General features: G+C 51.7%; 9 protein-coding genes across 9 annotated transcripts; 6 read left to right on the top strand and 3 right to left on the bottom strand.

Annotated features, from left to right (window-relative positions):
- The first annotated feature begins 1,522 nt into the window (after window positions 1-1,522).
- EDD37DRAFT_260576 (uncharacterized protein) lies at window positions 1,523-2,643 on the top strand. Its single transcript, XM_062810817.1, has 2 exons — window positions 1,523-1,535; window positions 1,594-2,643. Exon 2 carries the CDS (start codon window positions 1,906-1,908, stop codon window positions 2,545-2,547), a length of 642 nt encoding a protein of 213 aa, XP_062673293.1. The 5' UTR covers window positions 1,523-1,535; window positions 1,594-1,905; the 3' UTR covers window positions 2,548-2,643.
- On the bottom strand, window positions 2,644-4,000 carry EDD37DRAFT_260529 (ATP adenylyltransferase). The gene is made up of 3 exons (XM_062810816.1): window positions 3,962-4,000; window positions 3,677-3,908; window positions 2,644-3,621 (listed from the first exon to the last, which is right to left on the bottom strand). The coding sequence occupies exons 2-3, from the start codon at window positions 3,818-3,820 to the stop codon at window positions 2,740-2,742; spliced, it is 1,026 nt and encodes a 341-aa protein (XP_062673292.1). The 5' UTR covers window positions 3,821-3,908; window positions 3,962-4,000; the 3' UTR covers window positions 2,644-2,739.
- A 2,215-nt stretch (window positions 4,001-6,215) lies between these two features.
- EDD37DRAFT_647082 (uncharacterized protein) lies at window positions 6,216-7,566 on the top strand (the record flags this gene model as incomplete). The annotated part of the gene is made up of 2 exons (XM_062817819.1): window positions 6,216-7,277; window positions 7,327-7,566. The coding sequence occupies 2 exons, from the start codon at window positions 6,216-6,218 to the stop codon at window positions 7,564-7,566; spliced, it is 1,302 nt and encodes a 433-aa protein (XP_062673291.1).
- A 285-nt stretch (window positions 7,567-7,851) lies between these two features.
- EDD37DRAFT_260394 (MFS transporter) lies at window positions 7,852-9,999 on the top strand. Its single transcript, XM_062810814.1, has 4 exons — window positions 7,852-8,271; window positions 8,321-8,481; window positions 8,531-8,741; window positions 8,796-9,999. Exons 1-4 carry the CDS (start codon window positions 8,136-8,138, stop codon window positions 9,863-9,865), a joined length of 1,578 nt encoding a protein of 525 aa, XP_062673290.1. The 5' UTR covers window positions 7,852-8,135; the 3' UTR covers window positions 9,866-9,999.
- Window positions 10,000-10,132: 133 nt separating this feature from the next.
- EDD37DRAFT_647080 (uncharacterized protein) lies at window positions 10,133-11,779 on the top strand (the record flags this gene model as incomplete). Its single annotated transcript, XM_062817818.1, has 1 exon — window positions 10,133-11,779. One exon carries the CDS (start codon window positions 10,133-10,135, stop codon window positions 11,777-11,779), a length of 1,647 nt encoding a protein of 548 aa, XP_062673289.1.
- Window positions 11,780-12,560: 781 nt separating this feature from the next.
- EDD37DRAFT_656332 (dodecenoyl-CoA delta-isomerase) lies at window positions 12,561-13,249 on the top strand (the record flags this gene model as incomplete). The annotated part of the gene is made up of 2 exons (XM_062818821.1): window positions 12,561-13,031; window positions 13,076-13,249. 2 exons carry the CDS (start codon window positions 12,561-12,563, stop codon window positions 13,247-13,249), a joined length of 645 nt encoding a protein of 214 aa, XP_062673288.1.
- On the bottom strand, window positions 13,190-14,589 carry EDD37DRAFT_260464 (S-adenosyl-L-methionine-dependent methyltransferase). The gene is made up of 4 exons (XM_062810815.1): window positions 14,587-14,589; window positions 14,165-14,535; window positions 13,838-14,121; window positions 13,190-13,781 (listed from the first exon to the last, which is right to left on the bottom strand). The coding sequence occupies exons 2-4, from the start codon at window positions 14,333-14,335 to the stop codon at window positions 13,280-13,282; spliced, it is 957 nt and encodes a 318-aa protein (XP_062673287.1). The 5' UTR covers window positions 14,336-14,535; window positions 14,587-14,589; the 3' UTR covers window positions 13,190-13,279.
- Window positions 14,443-15,198, bottom strand: EDD37DRAFT_647077 (uncharacterized protein; the record flags this gene model as incomplete). Its single annotated transcript, XM_062817816.1, has 3 exons — window positions 14,443-14,535; window positions 14,587-14,879; window positions 14,946-15,198. The coding sequence occupies 3 exons, from the start codon at window positions 15,196-15,198 to the stop codon at window positions 14,443-14,445; spliced, it is 639 nt and encodes a 212-aa protein (XP_062673286.1).
- A 1,144-nt stretch (window positions 15,199-16,342) lies between these two features.
- Window positions 16,343-18,057, top strand: EDD37DRAFT_559879 (CDF family cation efflux system protein; the record flags this gene model as incomplete). The annotated part of the gene is made up of 2 exons (XM_062813820.1): window positions 16,343-16,421; window positions 16,478-18,057. The coding sequence occupies 2 exons, from the start codon at window positions 16,343-16,345 to the stop codon at window positions 18,055-18,057; spliced, it is 1,659 nt and encodes a 552-aa protein (XP_062673285.1).
- Window positions 18,058-18,060: the final 3 nt, after the last annotated feature.

Genomic DNA, 18,060 nt, shown 5'->3' with positions numbered 1-18,060 from the left:
TCGTTAACCGTAACCTTTCTTGGAATAGTGATGCGTTTTAGGCGAACTCAAAGAGCTACCATACACTCGGCTCTCTCACGATGGCATAATGGATTGCTCATGACGGCTTCCGATAAGCAATGAAAGTCGAAGATATCCCGTAAGCTTTCGCGCCAACGGTAAACCCATGGCTGATTTGTCTGGCTCAAAACCACAACGTGACGCAGGAGTCCCAGAAGAGCCAGCACTGCGCCGGGTTTGCGGATTGTGTGCACAATCTGTTGGCGGCTGAGGAAAAACATTTGTCCTTTCGATGGTCGTGAAGCCTCCATTCAAAAGGACCAATTTCTGTCCAACTGGAAGCCGACTTACCCTGGTGCGCCTCGAAGTTTGGGCTCCCCCAATATCCCCATTTCGAGCATGTGGGAAACTCGAGGGTTTGTCCTAGGTCTTCGCATGCTCCCCTCATGCAGCTTACTCAGAGGATTGTAACCCAGTGAGCCGTGTTTGGGACCATCGGCCAATTGACCTGCAGCAGAAGTCATCCCCAGGCATGCATACTTCTGTTCAACCACCCAAATCCCCCTACATGTATCGCCCAATCTCACACGGCCGTTGCATGCTCATGACGATACTCTGATCGCACCAGAGCGAACTCTCCGACCCACGTTGCATTGTGTGGACACTGGTCCTGGCCCCCCTCGCTGTAAGGCTGCAGATCTGCTGCAGAATATAGCAGCTGTGGAAAAATGTTGTCACGTTCCGGCTGTCCTCAGAAACACCCAGTGTTTTACTGAACGCCAACAATAGGCACAGTCCATGCCATTGGCAATTAGTCGGATCGGGTAGCCCACTTCTTGCGTACCGTCAACGACTCCACCACCGCCATACTCTTGCATACCCGAAACCCCCAGGATCTCTGCACGTTTCGAGCCCCTTGGTGTTAAGTGATGTCGTGTCGTGAGTAAAGGTAACTTATCATCGTTGGTCGAAGCACAGCTTTCCCGGTTCAAAAGTCCCAATCAATTTCCGTTCTTTGCGGTCTGTCATTATAATGAAGTTCAATCCAGTTCCCCCTCCATCTGCGCCAAAATTAAAGCGGTCTGTACATGGCCGGGGTATTGGTACGTGCTTTGGACTTTCGGCTCTACCGCTGCACAGACCGCCGGAGGGTAATGATCTGTCCACCTTGCTCTTGCGATACGATGCACAGGCCATGGTGGGTCATGCACTCTGCACGTCGTGCAAGATTTTCGCTTGATGCTGGCTATCTCTGACTCTCTAACCTAGAGACAAGTCGATGGTTCAGATCCCCTGTCGACCACGGAGGATTCCAAGCAATAATACCAGGACCTTTTTCCTGGTTGGCGCTCTTCATTTCCTTATCTGAAAGAGTCAACATGCCTCGAGCCTAATCGACGCGGTTCCCATACCCTGTAGCAAGGAACCCTGGCCATCATTGGTCGTGTCTAGTCCAAATCCGGGCCAAGGAATACAAGTATGTTGCTGCATAAATGACCGGGAAACACTAACTAGGCTACGGGAGGCATGTGAAGGTCAAGAACCACTCAAGTCAGACTTGTCTGGCTTCCTTGCAGACTGACCAGCCAAAAGCGTGCATGCTACCGAATGGAAGGGTCGTAGTAAGGCCACGATGCCCGAACCAGATGAAAGGAGCCTCAAGCTTGACGGATTCGGTGTGAGGAGGGATTCCCGTGTGCGGTTGTTGGTCCTGCGGCGCTCGTATTCGACAGAGTCCAGTTCCTTGGGGCCCTTCTGACCAGTTTTGGCCCCGCGTGCAGACAGCTTCAGCCCTATGGAAACCCCTCCTTTCACTGCTTCCAGTCATGACTTGGAACATCTTACAGGGGCCATGGTCCCTCGTGCCCTCGGATCGGTCACTTTGTCACCGTGCACTCTTCGCTTATGTCGTTTTCGTTAGCCCCCGGACGTGGTAAATCCCACGATGTCTTCAAATCCGTGGCTTGCGTAGGAAACGAGAATTTCAGGGTCTCGATCATCCCAATTTCACCACCTGCCCATCACCGTTGTGGTTGTCTCCATTTCTCGCTGCATAGACACTGTAGCCGAAGATTAAGTCTACTCAACGCCACAGTTCACAATAATAGTTGGAGGTTGGATTTCATGTCAATTCCTTACTGCATGAATCCTGTCTCCGTACATCGTACACAATGTTGTTACACGCATTTCCTAGGGGCTAAAAGGTGCATGGCCCAATCCTGCGCAACCCCTTTTCAGGGCCGCGCCGTGCGGTGCAACGTCCCTTGGCCAACGGCTGCCACGCACATCTTCCAAAAGAACTACGCCAACGTGCTCAACGCTTGTGAGCACCTTGAGCGCGCGGAGTGGCAGCAACATTCCACGAGCTGTTGGGGACCTTTTCATCAAGTGCTGCAGGTAAGGTCCGTGCGCTCTATGTTGCATCTATCGGGACAGCCCATTGGTGCTGTCAGAAGCGACCGTTCTCTGGTACACAAATGTCAGCCCTTTCGCACAGGTACAGCAAAAGCTGTTTCGAAACAGGCTCTTTGTACTTCTGCCTGCTGAATGGGGGTATGCAGAGCGCTGGAAACCGGTAATCGCTGTAGGCAAGTGGTTGAACGTGCAACATCATTGACAGGCGTCTGCAGAGGTCCTACGCGAGACATCCAGCGTCGTCATGTCGCATGAGTAGATTTGGTGGGATGCAGTCACGCACGATGCTGACTCCAGGGCTGATGAATCGTCGTTCCAAGATCATCACATCCAGGTCGTTGGAGGGTATCCAATGGAGACAAGCATATCGCTAAGAAGCGATGGTGTCTCTTGAAGGGTGTTCCATTCTGCTTCGTGCTTTACCATCAATGTGCCCGCCAATATAGTACCATTGAGTGCGACGGAGCTCTCGGGACCTGCTCCAGGGACACCGACGGCTTCACTTTTCCGTGGGCATATCGCCATTCTTTCCGTTGTCATCCCAAGATTGTAGCTAAAAGTGGTCTGGCCATTCTCCTCAATTGCAATTTCCTGGTTCAATGGCTGCGAAGGGCTTTGTGTGGCAGACATCGCAGCTCTAAGTAGGAGTAGGTATTTTGAGAGCAAATCAGTCGATGAGGATTCGGTCTCAAGCGGAGTTGAAAAATGCAGAAACGGAAGGCCAGGATCGTGGAAGAGAGGCAGTTCGGGATGAGCTCGGGTGGTCATTCGGTCGATGAGGAGGTCCCAGGGTCCTGGTTCAGACTCCGACATGTCCTCTACAGGAAGAAACTGCAGGTGTCTGTGCACTTGGCTGGCACCGCTGTGCTCTCCAGAGTTGAAAAAGGCGAAGAGACGCTTCGAGCTCCCGTCATTCTCGTGGAATTGCCATGCACGAAGACATGCGTGCGTCATTTGAAGATCGTTCATCTCCAGCAGATCAGTCTGAGGCTTGTTCGCAGTCGTTGCAATAATGAAATGGTTGTGTATGACTGGAAACTTGTTCAAGACCAAAAAGTGTGAGGCATGGTGGGCTGGGATACGAGCAACGAGGAGCTCTGCTGGCGGATCAGCAAATGGATCGAATTTCGGGCCTTTGGAATCCTTCGCCTCTTTCTGGTTTCCCTTTGGTTTATGCGCCAGTGCTGGGCAGTATCGTAGCTGGAACTGGACTCGGTCAGCCATATTATATGCTTCAGCAGTGGTGTTCGGAATAATCTACCGTTGGCCCTGTCTTGGATTTCAGATGGGCAAGTTTCGTATCGGAGAAAACGAGATCTTTCTTCTGGTAGGCAGTCTCGAACTTCTTCGAGACAGCCTTTTGAAGAGGCTCCAGGAGTCCGAGCATCTTGCCCGATTCTGACATGATTTGTCTCCTTCACCAGGTTATGATGCAGCAAGAAGCTCGTCTTGGAAGGTGATATCTATGAAATCTTGGCTCAAAAGTCGCTTGCCTCAACAGACATCATTACGAAACTCCGAACCGTTCATAGATATAGCAACTCACAATGCTGTAGGGATGGAGGCAACTTGGAATCAAAAAGACATGACTCAATCACGAAGGAAACATCGTTGTTGCACGTGAGTTGAACTCTTATGTCTTTTGTCGGTAAAATTCCGGCCTTGACTCGATCTTGGCCATGCCAATTCGATCCAAATATGAGACATTCATTCTTCACTTCAATAAGAACTCCCATTCTTCATGAATCCTTGGATACCATTCACGTCTCTATTTACATCAGCATCAAATCGAATTTGCAGTGGCCTTATGCCTTCTTGCCAGAACCAAAAGCGCTACCAATTTGCAATGTTGGGGGGCATCGATGTATATCCAACCCCGAACGTCATGGCACCTGGAATTCGGTAATTTTTCGCCAGCAATATCAAGCTTGTGGCACGCGGAGCGTTGCTCCCAAGAGGATTCACCTTTACGGTCAGTGTCAGCACGATAGTTTAGCCAGGCTCAGCACCTACTGGTACTCCAGAGTCAGGCCCTGGAAGAGGTCCGGAGTTCAGGAACTGTACTGGAGAGCACGTTTTGACCGAGGCGTTACCAATCTAAGCGGACCCAAGATGTTATGTGATGCAGAAACACTGCCACTGCGGTGGGAGTGCTACACATCGCGTGCCTGCCACGTTTTTAGAACCATATTGGAGGAATGCATTCACCGCTCGAAATATGGACCAGAACATGTCAAATGGCAACCCGTACCCGTCCCGCTGCAGCGTGCCGACGACTCAGCCCCCACTATCATGCTGCATCGAACACTGGCAGTCTGCTCTACAGACCGGCGACTATGCTGGTTTCAAACTACGCTTTCAGCAACCGCCGTCAATTGTCCAGCCCTAGAAACCACTATCGCGCGCTCCAACCGTTGTGAGATCTCTACAACAAGAGATCGGGAAATCGCGAAACTGGAAATCTTCGACTCCGGGTGCTCCTTATCATAGGGAGCGCCAGAACGGAGTGTACAGTGCCCCTGATGTTTGCTCCCATGATGCCAGTCTTCCCGCGTGACGGCGCCATCGGTACGACACCTGCCTTTACTGTCAATGGCCCCAGTCTAACCAAGCTTCCTGCCACGGTAAGTCTGTCATCTTTTCCGAATTGCCAAAGCATTCCAGAGACTTCCAGGTTGGCAGTTCAAATGAAAGAAGACACAAATCTCTCAACTCATGCTACTAACGATTGACCTGCATACCTCTCAAAATAACCGGCCAGTGTTTGCCCATTCCCACCCTCTGCCGACTGGCATGGGTGTTCTTTCCATCAACAGCCGTCATTTTCAATTTATGGGCTATTCTATGGGCTTTACGTGGTGGAGCTATTTTGCATCTACAATGGGGGTATTCCTAAAGCTTCTAAACACAGATTTGGGCCGCAAGGCAAAGGCATCATAATCATGATGACAGAGCGATTGATTGGACAGAAAATAGTGCCTGTTTGAATCACCTCGTTGACCTCATGCGAACGGACAGGTCGATCTCGACAGCCTATGGCCTGTCGAGGCTACGGATAGCCCTCAACCACCTGGCGAGTGTGCACTGTGCTACAGCATCAACACTTGGAGGTTTCTCAGATTACGGTGCCGCTTATTACAGAGTCGATACATTAAAAGCATGCTTCCAGGAATTAAGCCTGCGATGCCTTGCATTGCTTGGAGACCTCCCAAACATGTGGATGAAATCATGGCCATTGGAATTCCAATTCGATACCGAAATGGAGAATTGAGGGCTGTTTGCAAGAGGCATAGAAAACACTCTCTTGTTCACGACAAGCAATATACTGATTGTAGAGTCCAATGACTCGACATGAAAACGAACGATGCTTGCTCAAGAATTTGGGGGTTGAACGCCATGAGCATTCAGCACATACGTCAAGGGTTTTCGTTCAAGGGGTTTCCAGCAGTCTTGAGATCAAGGCAATGTCACGGAATCATTCCCATTCAACGTATCAGGGTATCAACGCTACTAACGCCACACCACGTCGCGAGTCCAGTCACATATGTGCAGCGAACAGTCCGGATAGACACAAATTGGCCACGCCGAGATCATTCACCACAACGGCCGCAGTGCGCTTCCCCACGGCACTCTATGACACACATCGTCCATGTCACGGCAATGGACAACCATGCACAAGCCTATATTCGCCAGGGGAATATCGCTCCTCCAACCCAAGTCCTCATATGCTGTCCAGCGCGACTACAAGCACGCCTTTATCAAGTGTTCAATCCCACAGCCTGCTTCCTGACAACCAAAATATGCGTCGTTCAGCCTTGTCGACCTACATGCGGCACAAGTATCGCACGGCGACAGATAGTGCCTCTCTGCTTGCGAGCCCTCAACCAGGAAGGCAGGCACCTCTGGGAATGAGACCGCCCGAACATAATGCCAACATAGTAGAAGGGATCCCTAGTACAAGCTATCAGTCTTGGTCAGACAACGATGCCTCTTGCCATCAGACCCTCCCTCCTGCCGAATTCGATAACTACCGCCAGGCGGTTCCAACCGCAGCCTCGACCGCACCCACAACGCACATCGATCCAATGCTGCTTTCCTCGCGGTCCCTGGAGCCTTTCGACCTGCCAATGCAGGACACGGCTCAGTATGGATTCCTCGACGATCTGATGCTTCCAGAATTCGAGGGACAGGCGGAAAGCTTACTGCCAGAAGATGTTTCGTTTGACAAACAGACCGTTACCTTTGGTGGCATAGCCACCCCAAATACATCCTCTGAGGCAATCACACCCGACATGAATACAATATTACCATTCACACCTGTTATCTCAAGCTGGAACGACCAATATTCAACATATTTGCACGAGAGTGGACAGCAAATATCACCCCTGAACTTTGATAATGGCCACTTCCTACCAGAAACCAACCATTCTCCAGCAAAACAAAGCTTCACTGACCCAATATACCCCCCGTTGCCTGAACTGAGTGATGTGCCCTTGGATCTCGCCCAAGACTTCGAGGAGTTCACGTCTCGGCCAGAAGCGAGTTATCTCCCTGCCTGGTACGTAGAAACGCAAGCGTTGGCCTTTCCCAGCAGTGGATTCGAAACAAACTGGCCAGCACCTAACTCCGAGGTCGTCATCGCAACACCTACGAAAGCTGGACCGGTGGAATCCAGGATCTGTCAAAGAGATACTTCGAAGGATACATTACTGCTCCGTTGTAAGGCGCAGGGCATGTCGTACAGACAGATCAAAGAGCTTGGGAAGTTCGAAGAGGCAGAATCAACCTTGCGTGGGCGATATCGAGCTTTGACCAAACCAAGAGAGGCGCGGCTCAGGAAGCCAGAGTGGGGAGAGCGCGAAGTAAGATATCCGACGACTTTCACTCATCATGGCTGACGCGTAAAAACAGGTCCATTTACTCTTCGAAGGAGTTTCTCATTGCACCACGTCAATTATGGGTGCATCCAACCTCAGCAAAGAGCTTGATGCTATCTCAATGGGCCAGTTTGCGAACAAGGTACCCTGGAAACAGGTTGCTGAATACATGGAAGGGCAAGGAGCCTATCGATATGGCAACGCCACTGTCAAGAAGAAATATCTCGAAATCCTCAAGGCGGGCGGGATGTCGATGCGCACAAAGGGCCCGTGAGCATCAGCGACCACGCAATGAGATCACGCTGCCGGCATATTTACACAACTACTGTACAGTCACTCCAACAAACAGGCTGGATTGTCAAGGGCGCTTATATGCTGATTCGGCCTGCCGAAACTCTGGTGAGCTGCGTCAACCCAAGTCAGTCCTCACTGACTCTGTCTGGTCATGGGTACGTTCTGACACCAAGCCTCCTGAGTCAGTCGCAGACAACCGAGGGGGAGTCGACAATTTCACCAATGATGGGCGTCTCTAGCCTGGCGCTATGGACGATTTACCCCAACTCCCTAGGTACACTTGACAGGCCTTATGCGGGGACATGGATCTGGGGTAAAGCCAACCTTGAGGTTGTCTGAGGCATGGATCGAATGATACCGCGGTCTCTCGGTCTGTGGATAACATCATCCAAGGCAGACATGGTCAAGCGGGGCGACTCACCACGTTGGAAGATGTCCATTTAATCCTATTTAATGTCCATCAATTCCACTTTTGCATTTGCATCTCCTTCAACTTGACCGAACGCCCCCTGGTACAGCAGTCATAGCAGTTCTCACGAGATTTCAGCAATGGGTCGACACGACGCAGAGGAGGGCATTCTCCGCCGGCAGAAACTCAATGTTCATACTGTCGCTGTTCTCGCTGTCTTGGGCTTTGGCTCCATAACATATGGATACACGGCATCGATTATTGGCACTACCTTGGGTAAGTCCTTGGTTCCATCGTGAAACAGAAGTATGACTGACGGACTCAGGCCAACCATCCTTCATTGCGTACTTTGACCTTGACACTCGGGCCGATGGCACCGACCTGATCTCGACTATGAATGGGCTCTTCCAGACGGGCGGGGTGATTGGCTCACTGCTACTTCCTACCGTTGCAGACAAGTACGGCCGGAGATGGGCATGTGCATTGGTGAGCAAGATACTGTATGGCTTGTGGCACATCGGGCTTACATCCGCAGTCCGCCATCCTCGCCATCGTCTCTGGTGCCGTCATGGCAGGCTCCGTCAATGTGGGCATGTTCATCGCTTTCCGCTTCGTAGCAGGCGCAGCTGCGTTCATGGCGCTGGCCGCCGTTCCAATCCTGATGAATGAGATCGTCCCAGTTCACATGCGAGGAGCTTTGGTCGATGTTCATGCCGTCATGCTCGTCCTGGGATACACCATTCAAGGTAAGACAAATCTCGCCCCTAGCACTTTACGCAATCCACTTACCTCTTCTTCAGCTTGGGTGGGTTTTGGCTTCTACTTTTGGCAATCTAGCTCCAATACTTGGCGACCACCCGTTGCCATACAGTGCTTCTGGCCTCTTTGTCTCCTGATCGGTCTGTTCTTCGTGCCAGAGTCTCCGAGATGGCTTATCATGCAGGGCAGAAATGCCGAGGCCGAAGCTGTCTTACTCAAACTCCACGCAGACCCGACTGATCCAGACAACACGGCCGCAAAGGCAGAATTGTACCAGATCCAGAAGCAGATCGCTATCGACAAGACTTTGGGCAATACTTGGTGGCATATCTGGAAGAAGCCTTCGTACCGGAAACGCGCCTTCCTTGCGATTGGCACTACTGGCATCATCCAGTGCTCTGGCGTATTGGTTATCAACAATTATGGACCTTCTCTTTACAAGTCTCTGGATTACTCGGCAATCAAACAACTCCTCTACCCAGCGGCGTGGCTGACGTTTGGTCTTGGGCTTAATATCATTGGAATGTTTTTTGTCGACCGATTCCCGCGTCCGAAGTTCATCGCTTTCGGCGTGCTTGGATGTATGGCTTCGCTCATTGTTGAGGCTGCACTTGTTGCCGATTTTGTGCCTTCCACCAACACTGCTGCGCTCCAGGCTGCTGTAGCGATGTTCTTCATCTTCCAGGTCTTCTACGGAATCTGTCTCGATGGGCCGCAATTTGCCTACCTGGGAGAAATGTTCCCGACCCACCTGCGTGCAAAGGGTGTTTGTCTGGGTGTAGCGATGATCTCGTTGATGAACATTATGTGGCTGCAGAGCGCTCCCATCGCTTTCGCAAATATTGGGTGGAAGTTCTATTTGTGCTTCATCATTCCGGGGACAATCGGAGCTGTCATCATGTGGATGTTGTTCCCGGACACCAATGGACTCCCCTTGGAGGAGGTGGCAGCGATCTTTGGCGATGCGGACGAAGTCGCTGTCTATCAACGTGAGATCGAGGTGGACTTCGCTACGCATACGATTGTTGACCATCATGGACAAGGCATCAAGGGAGGAGAGGTCGCTCACGTGGAGCCTGGTACAGCTCCTGGCATCGAGAAGCAAGCATGAGTGTGGCTTTAGAATCCTGGGCATTCTCACATAGATCATCTGAGATATGACCGAGGTCCGAAAGTCTTGTTTCTCGAGGAAAGGCATTGAGGGCAGAGGATAAACGTAGAAAAGTTTCACCGACCCGTCTTCTCCCTCCTGCTTACTCATCGTCAGCGGCTGTCGACTGCCTCCTATTCTGCTGAAACATCCTCTCCTTCTTCTTTCCCAGACTTTGGGTATACCAAGATACACGATGCGCAAAAGACTGATACTGACCGTGTGCGTATGGCGTCATCTCGGGTATCTCAATCAATCTATCTGATTAGCCCGGAAACATTGGTTAGCAGTAACGAACCCACGCCATGCACAGTGTGTCATCGCTACGAATGTCGACTGCGATCGCATAAGTCCTGGATCGCCCAGCGCCCACGGGAACCCAGACATTTGACTACGCCTGCGAGAGCGCAACGCGACTACTTCGGACCAAAGGTCCTTGGTCAAAATTATACGCGATCTTACGCATTTACACGGGCTTTGCCATCGACTGTCCCTCATTCCGTCAGTTCGGGCCGCTTGGATGGTTTTCACGATCTCCCCGTGCCCGGCGGCGAGCAGCCAGAACTGCACCAGGCAGTCTACAGTTGTGGGTCGAACTCGCTTTACCCGCATGGTGCTTTCCCTGCTGATCATCAAATGCTTTCAGTGTTGAATTTCAAAGTTGGTTCGGCAACAGCTTTCCCCTTGCCAGCAGGCCTGGCTGTGAATGACATCGGCGGAAGCATGATCATGCCAGTGATGACCAATACGACATTATGTCTCAGTGTGATTGCCGCTTGGAAAGCCGTGCAATCCTTGACCGGACCCTCGACGACTCTACCTTACCTGTCGTATGAAGCTCAAGCCTTACAATCCTTGCAAAAACAACTACTCGTAAAGGGCTTTGAGGCTATCACAGATGCAGCGGTCATGGCAGCGGCATTGCTCTGGGCTACAGCAACCATGTTTCCTCAGCCAGACGCTCTCCGACGGCACGCAGCTGGCGTACGCTCGCTCGTAAAGGCCCGTTCCGGGCTCGACAAGCTTGGTGGCGGTGGTGGTGCAATCCAGCAATTGATCCTATGGGCCGACTTCCTGACTGCCCACTTTCTAGGCGAAGACGTTCTCTTCAATGAAGCGGACACTACCGTGGAACGCTTGCCGACCCCTCTTGCCAACATATACGATTCCTTCATCATTCCCAGCACGTTCGAATATCTCCTTCCCGGAACGATAAGAGCAGCGAAAGATCTCCGATTGCTGTTGACCTGTCATGATCAAGCTTTGCGGACAGGACGCATCTCAGTCGCAGAGTACAAAGCACTTATGAGCCTACTGAATCGAAGCACTATACAAAGAATCGGCCTGGAATGCCAGTATAAGGACGACAACTCCATTGACGAATGCGCCATTTTGGCCATGAATCTGTTGCGACTGACCACTCTGTTCACTGCAACATCACTCCCCACGATCGTGATCAAGGTCATTGAGCGCCTCCGAAATGCACTGGTCCGTTATGACCTCGACGAATTCCCACAATGTCTTGATGTCTACATCTGGGCATGCTTCGTGGGCATGGTGCATGAGGTCAAGACTCCTATTCGTAACGACCTGGCGGCTTTGGTTGGTCAAGCTTTCAAAATCAAGTACAAGTCACCGATCCCTGGTGATTGGCAAGCCAAGACATTGTCAATGCTCCGGTCGTTCCTCTGGTCCGATACAATTCTTACAGATCTTTACACAGATGCTTGCGACCTTGTTGATTGTGGTTGTGACATTCCGCTGCCTGTCAGACAAGCCGGAACACTTAGGATCAACGCTGAGCGCAAGGAACCACCAGCCACGGACCTTGTGCCAAACCGGTTTCTGGTAGATCGGCATCACAGCGCCCCGTGAGAAGCCCGCAAGCGCAGTCACAATTCCAACTATTACCGCTGGATGTTCGTGAAGCAAGAGCACTTCAGTCATCCGTTGTTGCAGTGGTCAATCGCACCCGTTTGTCATCGGCTCTTTGCTTGCCCTGGAGAGATAGAACAATCACCTGTCTCACGCCACCTGCGGTTGTCGAGTTTTCCCGTTTGCAGATGGCTGCGCATGAAGCAAACAGTACCGCAGCAGGCGGATCGTCAGGGCCGTTTGACATATTATATGCTTTTGGTGGTGACAGTCTTTTGTGTCACTGGTGGACGCCATCTAGACATTTGGACATGAGATGCGATGTCAAGTGTAGCTACACTGGGCTCTATAACCGCCAAAGCAAATGTGTCAAGCACCAGTATAAGCACGTATCTACCTGTAGTACTATATCGCCTTAGCGCTGCAAACTCATCTTTTTGATTACACGGCGGATCACCGCAGGTCGGCTTGCTCGGTACTCGGCACTCAACAACCGAGGGGAAGGCAAGGCTTTAGCCCAGTCATCCCAAGGTACCTAGAATACTATCATACTGCATCTCACTTCATCTCACTGCCCGTGTAAGAACTACCCATAGACACGATCAGTCCACTCTATACTCAACAAGCCTCGTCCGCTGCCTCAACCTCATCAAGGAGTGCAACAATGAGTCCTCCTCCCGAACTAGGAACGGTCACAATCCAGCTCAGCAATGGTGTCGCTCTGCTCAAATTCAATCGTCCAAAGGCCGGCAACGCTTTGAACCGGCAAGCATTTAAAGACATGCTGGCAGCCCTCCAATGGGCCTCTTCGAGCCCTGACGTGCGTGTCATCGTCCAGTCCGGCGAAGGCAAATTCTTCACAGCAGGCATGGACCTTATGGACGGCGTGTACGAAGATCCATCAACCGTCCTGCCCGACGAGGCCATCACTACGCTTCATGCGTACCACAAAACCCTAATCTTGACCGACAAAGTCCTCATTGCCGCAGTCAATGGACCCGCAGTCGGCTACGGCACTTCGAGTATAGCCTTGTTCGATCTAGTCTATGCAATTCCCGAAGCGTTCTTCTTCACGCCGTTCGTGAAATGGGGACTCAGCGCCGAGGCTTGTTCGAGCTTCACGTTCTCGCATATCCTTGGCCGGCAGAAGGCGTCTGCGCTGATTTTGGCCGACGAACGTATGACTGCCGCGGATCTCGAGCGCGCTGGACTAATCACGAAGATCATCCCTGCCAAAAAGCTCATGTCAGAGGTCACGCAACTTGCGGGACGTATTGCAAAGCTACCTCCTGACAGTCTGAGATCAACAAGAAGTTGCTAATGAGGCCATATCGCAAGAAGCTGCTGGAGGCGAACAAGGTCGAACTTGCTGGCCTCAAGAAGCGCGCAAGGACTCAGGAAGCAAAGGACGCGATACGGGCGTTCGCCGAGCAGCAGGAGAGTAAGAAGAAGACACGAGCAAAGCTGTGATCAAGAGAGCTGCCGCTACGCCTTTCGCCACTACCGCGGCTTCCTCGCAACACCTCGAAGCCTGACGAATCCCAACCATTGGCTCCCATCTTCTCTGGTGATGACATCCTTCAGCACCTCGCAAGCCTCCCACACAACGCCATCTCGTTTTTCTTCCTCAACTGCCTCCAGCATGCTACCACATATCAGCTTTATCCAGCCTTCCAGACCACCGCCCGGCCCCTCATCAAGCTTTGTCGGACGGTACTCGACCTCGAGTTTCTCGACGTGAAAGCCTATTCTTGCCAGAGTATCCTCCATCCACTTCTGGGATGGGAAGAACCATGGACTAGCATCGCGAGCCTGGTCAATTGCCAGACCGGAGTGATAGAGGGCGCTGGTCATTGCTGCCGCTGCTTCACTGACGTTGCCTGCACCGCCCATCTCGAAGACGAATTGGCCTCCAGGCTTCAGAGCGTTGAAGCACGCTTTCAAGGTGTTAATGCGTGTGGGCGGGTCACGCAGGATGTACTGCAGTGCGGCATTCGATACCCTGTGCAGACAGGGTAAGTGGTGAACTATGTTTGTCAAGGACTAGGTGGCACATACACCTTGTCCCATGTGCCATTCATAACTTCGGCATCCTTTTCGAGATATCTACAGTCGACGACCTTGAATGTTGCTGTTTTGGACCCATAGTCTGTTCGTGCGCTCTCTATGAACGAAGAGGACGCATCGACGCCGTAGACGCAGGCGGCTTTTGTTAGGAAGTTGGATGTGAATTTGCCATCTCCGCAGCCTACATCGAGAATTCGATCCGTTGGTTGTGGATCGAGATATTGGACAAGCTTCTGCGTCAACTGAGGCACGAAAGACGCAGCGGCAGCGTATTTCTGTCACCATAAGTCGATGCTGATCATGGCCCGAATGACATACCTTTGCTGTCCACTGTTCTTCTTTCGGGTCGTGTGACTTTGTGCTCATTTTATATCCCTTGTACAGATGGTAAAAGAGTATTGAAGATGGTCCGGGGAGGGTAGGTGCGGTAGGTATGATCACGGAGTTGACCGCTGATTCCATTCCGGCACGAAGGTCGAGAGTATCCATAAGACACACTGATGTTCCTGTGCTATGGGACAAAATGACAATGCATTGTCTGCAGTATCTATCTTATCCATACTGGTTGTGTACCTTGGATAGTGCTAGTTGCGAGTTCAACCTGTTGTCGTAACAGTCTCACTCGAACCTGAAGGACCAGACCCCCAGAGATCAAAAGCAACTTGTGATACGAAAAGCCAGACCAGAAACTGTGGGATGTTATGAGCCGACACTTACGAGGTTCAATCTTGGGTACTCACCAGCAAGATGAGGATCGTGACGAAATAAATGCCCCACGGAGTGAACCTCGAGCGCGCCGGATTGACCAAGCCTTGTTGTGTTTCAAAGAATCGGTAAGCGCCTACGAGCAGTATCACAACCGCAAGGACCTGGCAGGCACATCCTAGAGAAACCGATAAACTGCGGTGGAGCCCTTCCATGCCCAGCTCGCCGTCGAGATGCTCCTTCAGCCGCGAGATCTGTGCGACGACAAGGCCCAAGGCTGACATACTTTCAGCAACTGAAAACCAAGCAATAAAGGTCTGTTCATTTGCTGTAGTTTCAACGTTAGGCAAGCGTTCCACGAATGGTGAAGTAGACAGTGGAGGGATTCACGTACAGTGATGGTCTCGCCTTTCACCGGACGGCATCTCTGGGCAGACGTATTCAACCCACAGCCTCGTCGGATACCATTCTCTCCACCGCATCTCCGTGACAGAACCCTTCTCTTTTTCCGGACTGTCCATACCTGTATTAGCCGTCTCTGAAGGGTTGCGATCGTCCTGGACATCGTTGGTACGGGCTGCGTTCCCGAGACCTGGAGGAGTCTCCACGACATGATAATTGGAAGTCGGGGTGTAAGGGAGACTCATGATGAGGTAGGACACATGTATAGGAGGTCGACTGATACTCCTAAGCCTTGAGAACCGCATACATGTGAATTTCAATTTGACCGATTCCGGATATCGAGGACTCATAAGCACGAGCGATGGTTCACGTTGTGGAAGGAGAACAACCTGCGTAGCAGCTTCCCATGGAGAACAACAGTCATCCAGAAGGCACAAAAACAGAGATGCCCAAATCGTAGCTGGAAAGTACGTTGGACAATGACATTTGGCAAAGCGCGCGAGATTGAAAGACGACCTGAGGACCATCCTACCTACTCATTGTTACCATTCGGTGAGCGAGATGCCATATTACGTGGCGCTGGGTGGCCACCTCAAATCATGACTGACAAATGGCATCCAAGGCAACAATCTGCCACGATAGCCCATCAGGATGAAGCAAAGTTTGCTGCCATCGTTGCATGTGGAGAGCCGAGCAGCAGGAGAAACAAAGAGGGTGATGGTATCGTGTAACCGTGTGTTTGGGCATCACCAGCGTTTGTGGATAGAGTCACATAGATGCAGCAGAATTGGACATGGCTGAACAGATATATCTGGGATAGATTCCAGACCTTGACACCGAAAATGTTGTTAGAATATTGGTTATCGCGAAATATCGAATATTGGTTTTGAGGCGGAGAAAATTGAACCATCACAAAAGCCCATGCTCGTCGCTCTGCTACACTAGCAACCACCAAATGGCGAGTCACATGATGAGCCTAAGGTGCCTCTAACCCCAAAGACACAAGCCCAGGCGGAGGAAGGAAAGCAGCCTGAGGAGCCGCCCGGGGAGCCTCCAGTGCCTCCACTGATGCGACAACGGCGTGGACAGTGCCGGTTATTGCGCCTTTTGCCTCAGTCGTCATGTCCTCAGTTCCGCCGACACAAGGAAACCGCCAACGACGATTTTATTAACTCACCTGCCGCCTCCTCTTCCTCATCAACACATCCAGTCACCAACAAATATTCGACACATTCTACATCAGTAGAACACATTCAGAAGCCCCCCGAGGCGTATCTAAGCCCGTTCAGGCTATCCTCATCACCTTCCACTCCTTTCTCGGCCTCGACTGAAACAATTCACGAGTGCTGCGCGCCTCGCCCAGCGCAGCCTCCCCGCACTCGAGGAGTCATGGCCCTCACAAAGAGTCAGAGAATCGGTATCTTGCTGGCTATAGACTCGGTTTTCTTTCTTATTGAAATCATTGTTGGTAAGTCGAATTCCAGATCAACCTGCACCCGGGGGTTTCAGCTAACCAGTCTCTAGGTTATGCCGTACACTCCTTGGCCCTTGTGGCGGATTCCTTTCACATGTTAAACGATGTTCTATCTCTTTGCGTTGGACTCTGGGCTGTCCGTGTCGCCAACACTGGAAGCTCAAAGATGTACACATATGGTTGGCAACGAGCAGAGACACTGGGTGCGTTGGTCAACGGAGTCTTTCTAGTTGCCCTGTGTCTGTCCATCTTCCTCGAGGCTATCCAGCGTTTCGTCGAACCACAAGTCGTCTCGAACCCGAAACTCGTCCTCATCGTTGGCTGCCTGGGCCTCGCTTCCAACATCCTTGGTCTCCTCCTATTTAACGAGCACGGTCACAGTCACGGCGGGGGAGATTCTCACGACGATCCAGTAAAGTCGGCCGAAGAAGGCCATGGACATGTCCATGCCGATGAGGAGACAGCTGCAGTTGCTGATGAGAGTGGTAACATCGCGGATGTGCTTCCGCAGGTGAGAATTGCTGGCTTTCAAGGCTCCGACCGCAAGAATTTCACCAAGTCTGACGAAGACAACACCACAATCTCCGCAACCTCATCTCGAACACAGCAACGCAAATCCATGAATGGCGAGGTACACGGGCGACACCGCCGTAGAACGTCGGGCTCCTTGGGTCGTGGATTCGGCTCGGTGGACAATATTCATGTCCACCCTGCGTCTTTCCGTCAAGAGATTATTCAAGCTGCTCGCCTAGAAGAACAATCGGATGAATCAACGGAAGAGGAAGAGGCCTTACTTGACGACAACGAGTCGCCAAATGAGCGATCTAAGATATTCGCAGATGGGCACAAGTCTTCCTCTTCGAAGGGCTACGGCAGCATGGGCAAACGACACAGCATGGACTACAACCACGCCTCTCACAATCACAACCAAGCAAAAGACGACTCGCATGCAGGTCACGGTCACGGTGGTCATGGTCATTCTCACGGCGACTTGAACATGCGAGGTGTTTTCCTGCATGTCTTGGGCGACGCTCTCGGCAATATTGGTGTCATTGGCTCTGCCCTAATCATCTGGCTTACCACTTTCCCCGGCCGATACTACTTTGACCCAGGTATCTCTCTCGTCATCACCATCATCATTCTCTACAGCGCCATTCCACTTTGCAAGGCAGCCAGCCGTATCCTACTCCAAGCAGTTCCTGTCGGAATGTCGGTCGACGAGATTAGAGCCGACATCGAGTCTCTGCCCCGTGTGGTTGAGGCGCATCATCTTCACGTCTGGCAGCTTAGCGACACCAAGCTCATTGCGAGTCTGCACGTCAAGGTTGACTGTGACGTCCAAGGCACTGGATCTGCAAGTTACATGCATTTGGCCCGCGAAATCCGCAGTTGCCTCCACGGCTACGGCATTCACAGCTCAACTATTCAGCCAGAGTTCTATACCGGCAATCCGGATGTTCCCGCTGATACGTCCGACGATGCCAACCATCAGGACCCTGGACAGACTGCGTCTGGCAGCAAGGCTGCCAGCGTCAACAGCGAGGGGCGAACCTGCTTACTAGAATGCGGCGACAGCTGTGCTAACAACAAGATGTGTTGTCCGACTGACGGAAAGAGTGGAAAGAAATGAGCA

This window comes from Exophiala viscosa (assembly GCF_022695815.1).
Source record: "Exophiala viscosa unplaced genomic scaffold EDD37scaffold_2, whole genome shotgun sequence".
Lineage (NCBI taxonomy): Eukaryota > Fungi > Ascomycota > Eurotiomycetes > Chaetothyriales > Herpotrichiellaceae > Exophiala > Exophiala viscosa.
Note: the sequence above shows the minus strand (reverse complement) of the source record. Positions and strands in the feature narration are given on the sequence as shown.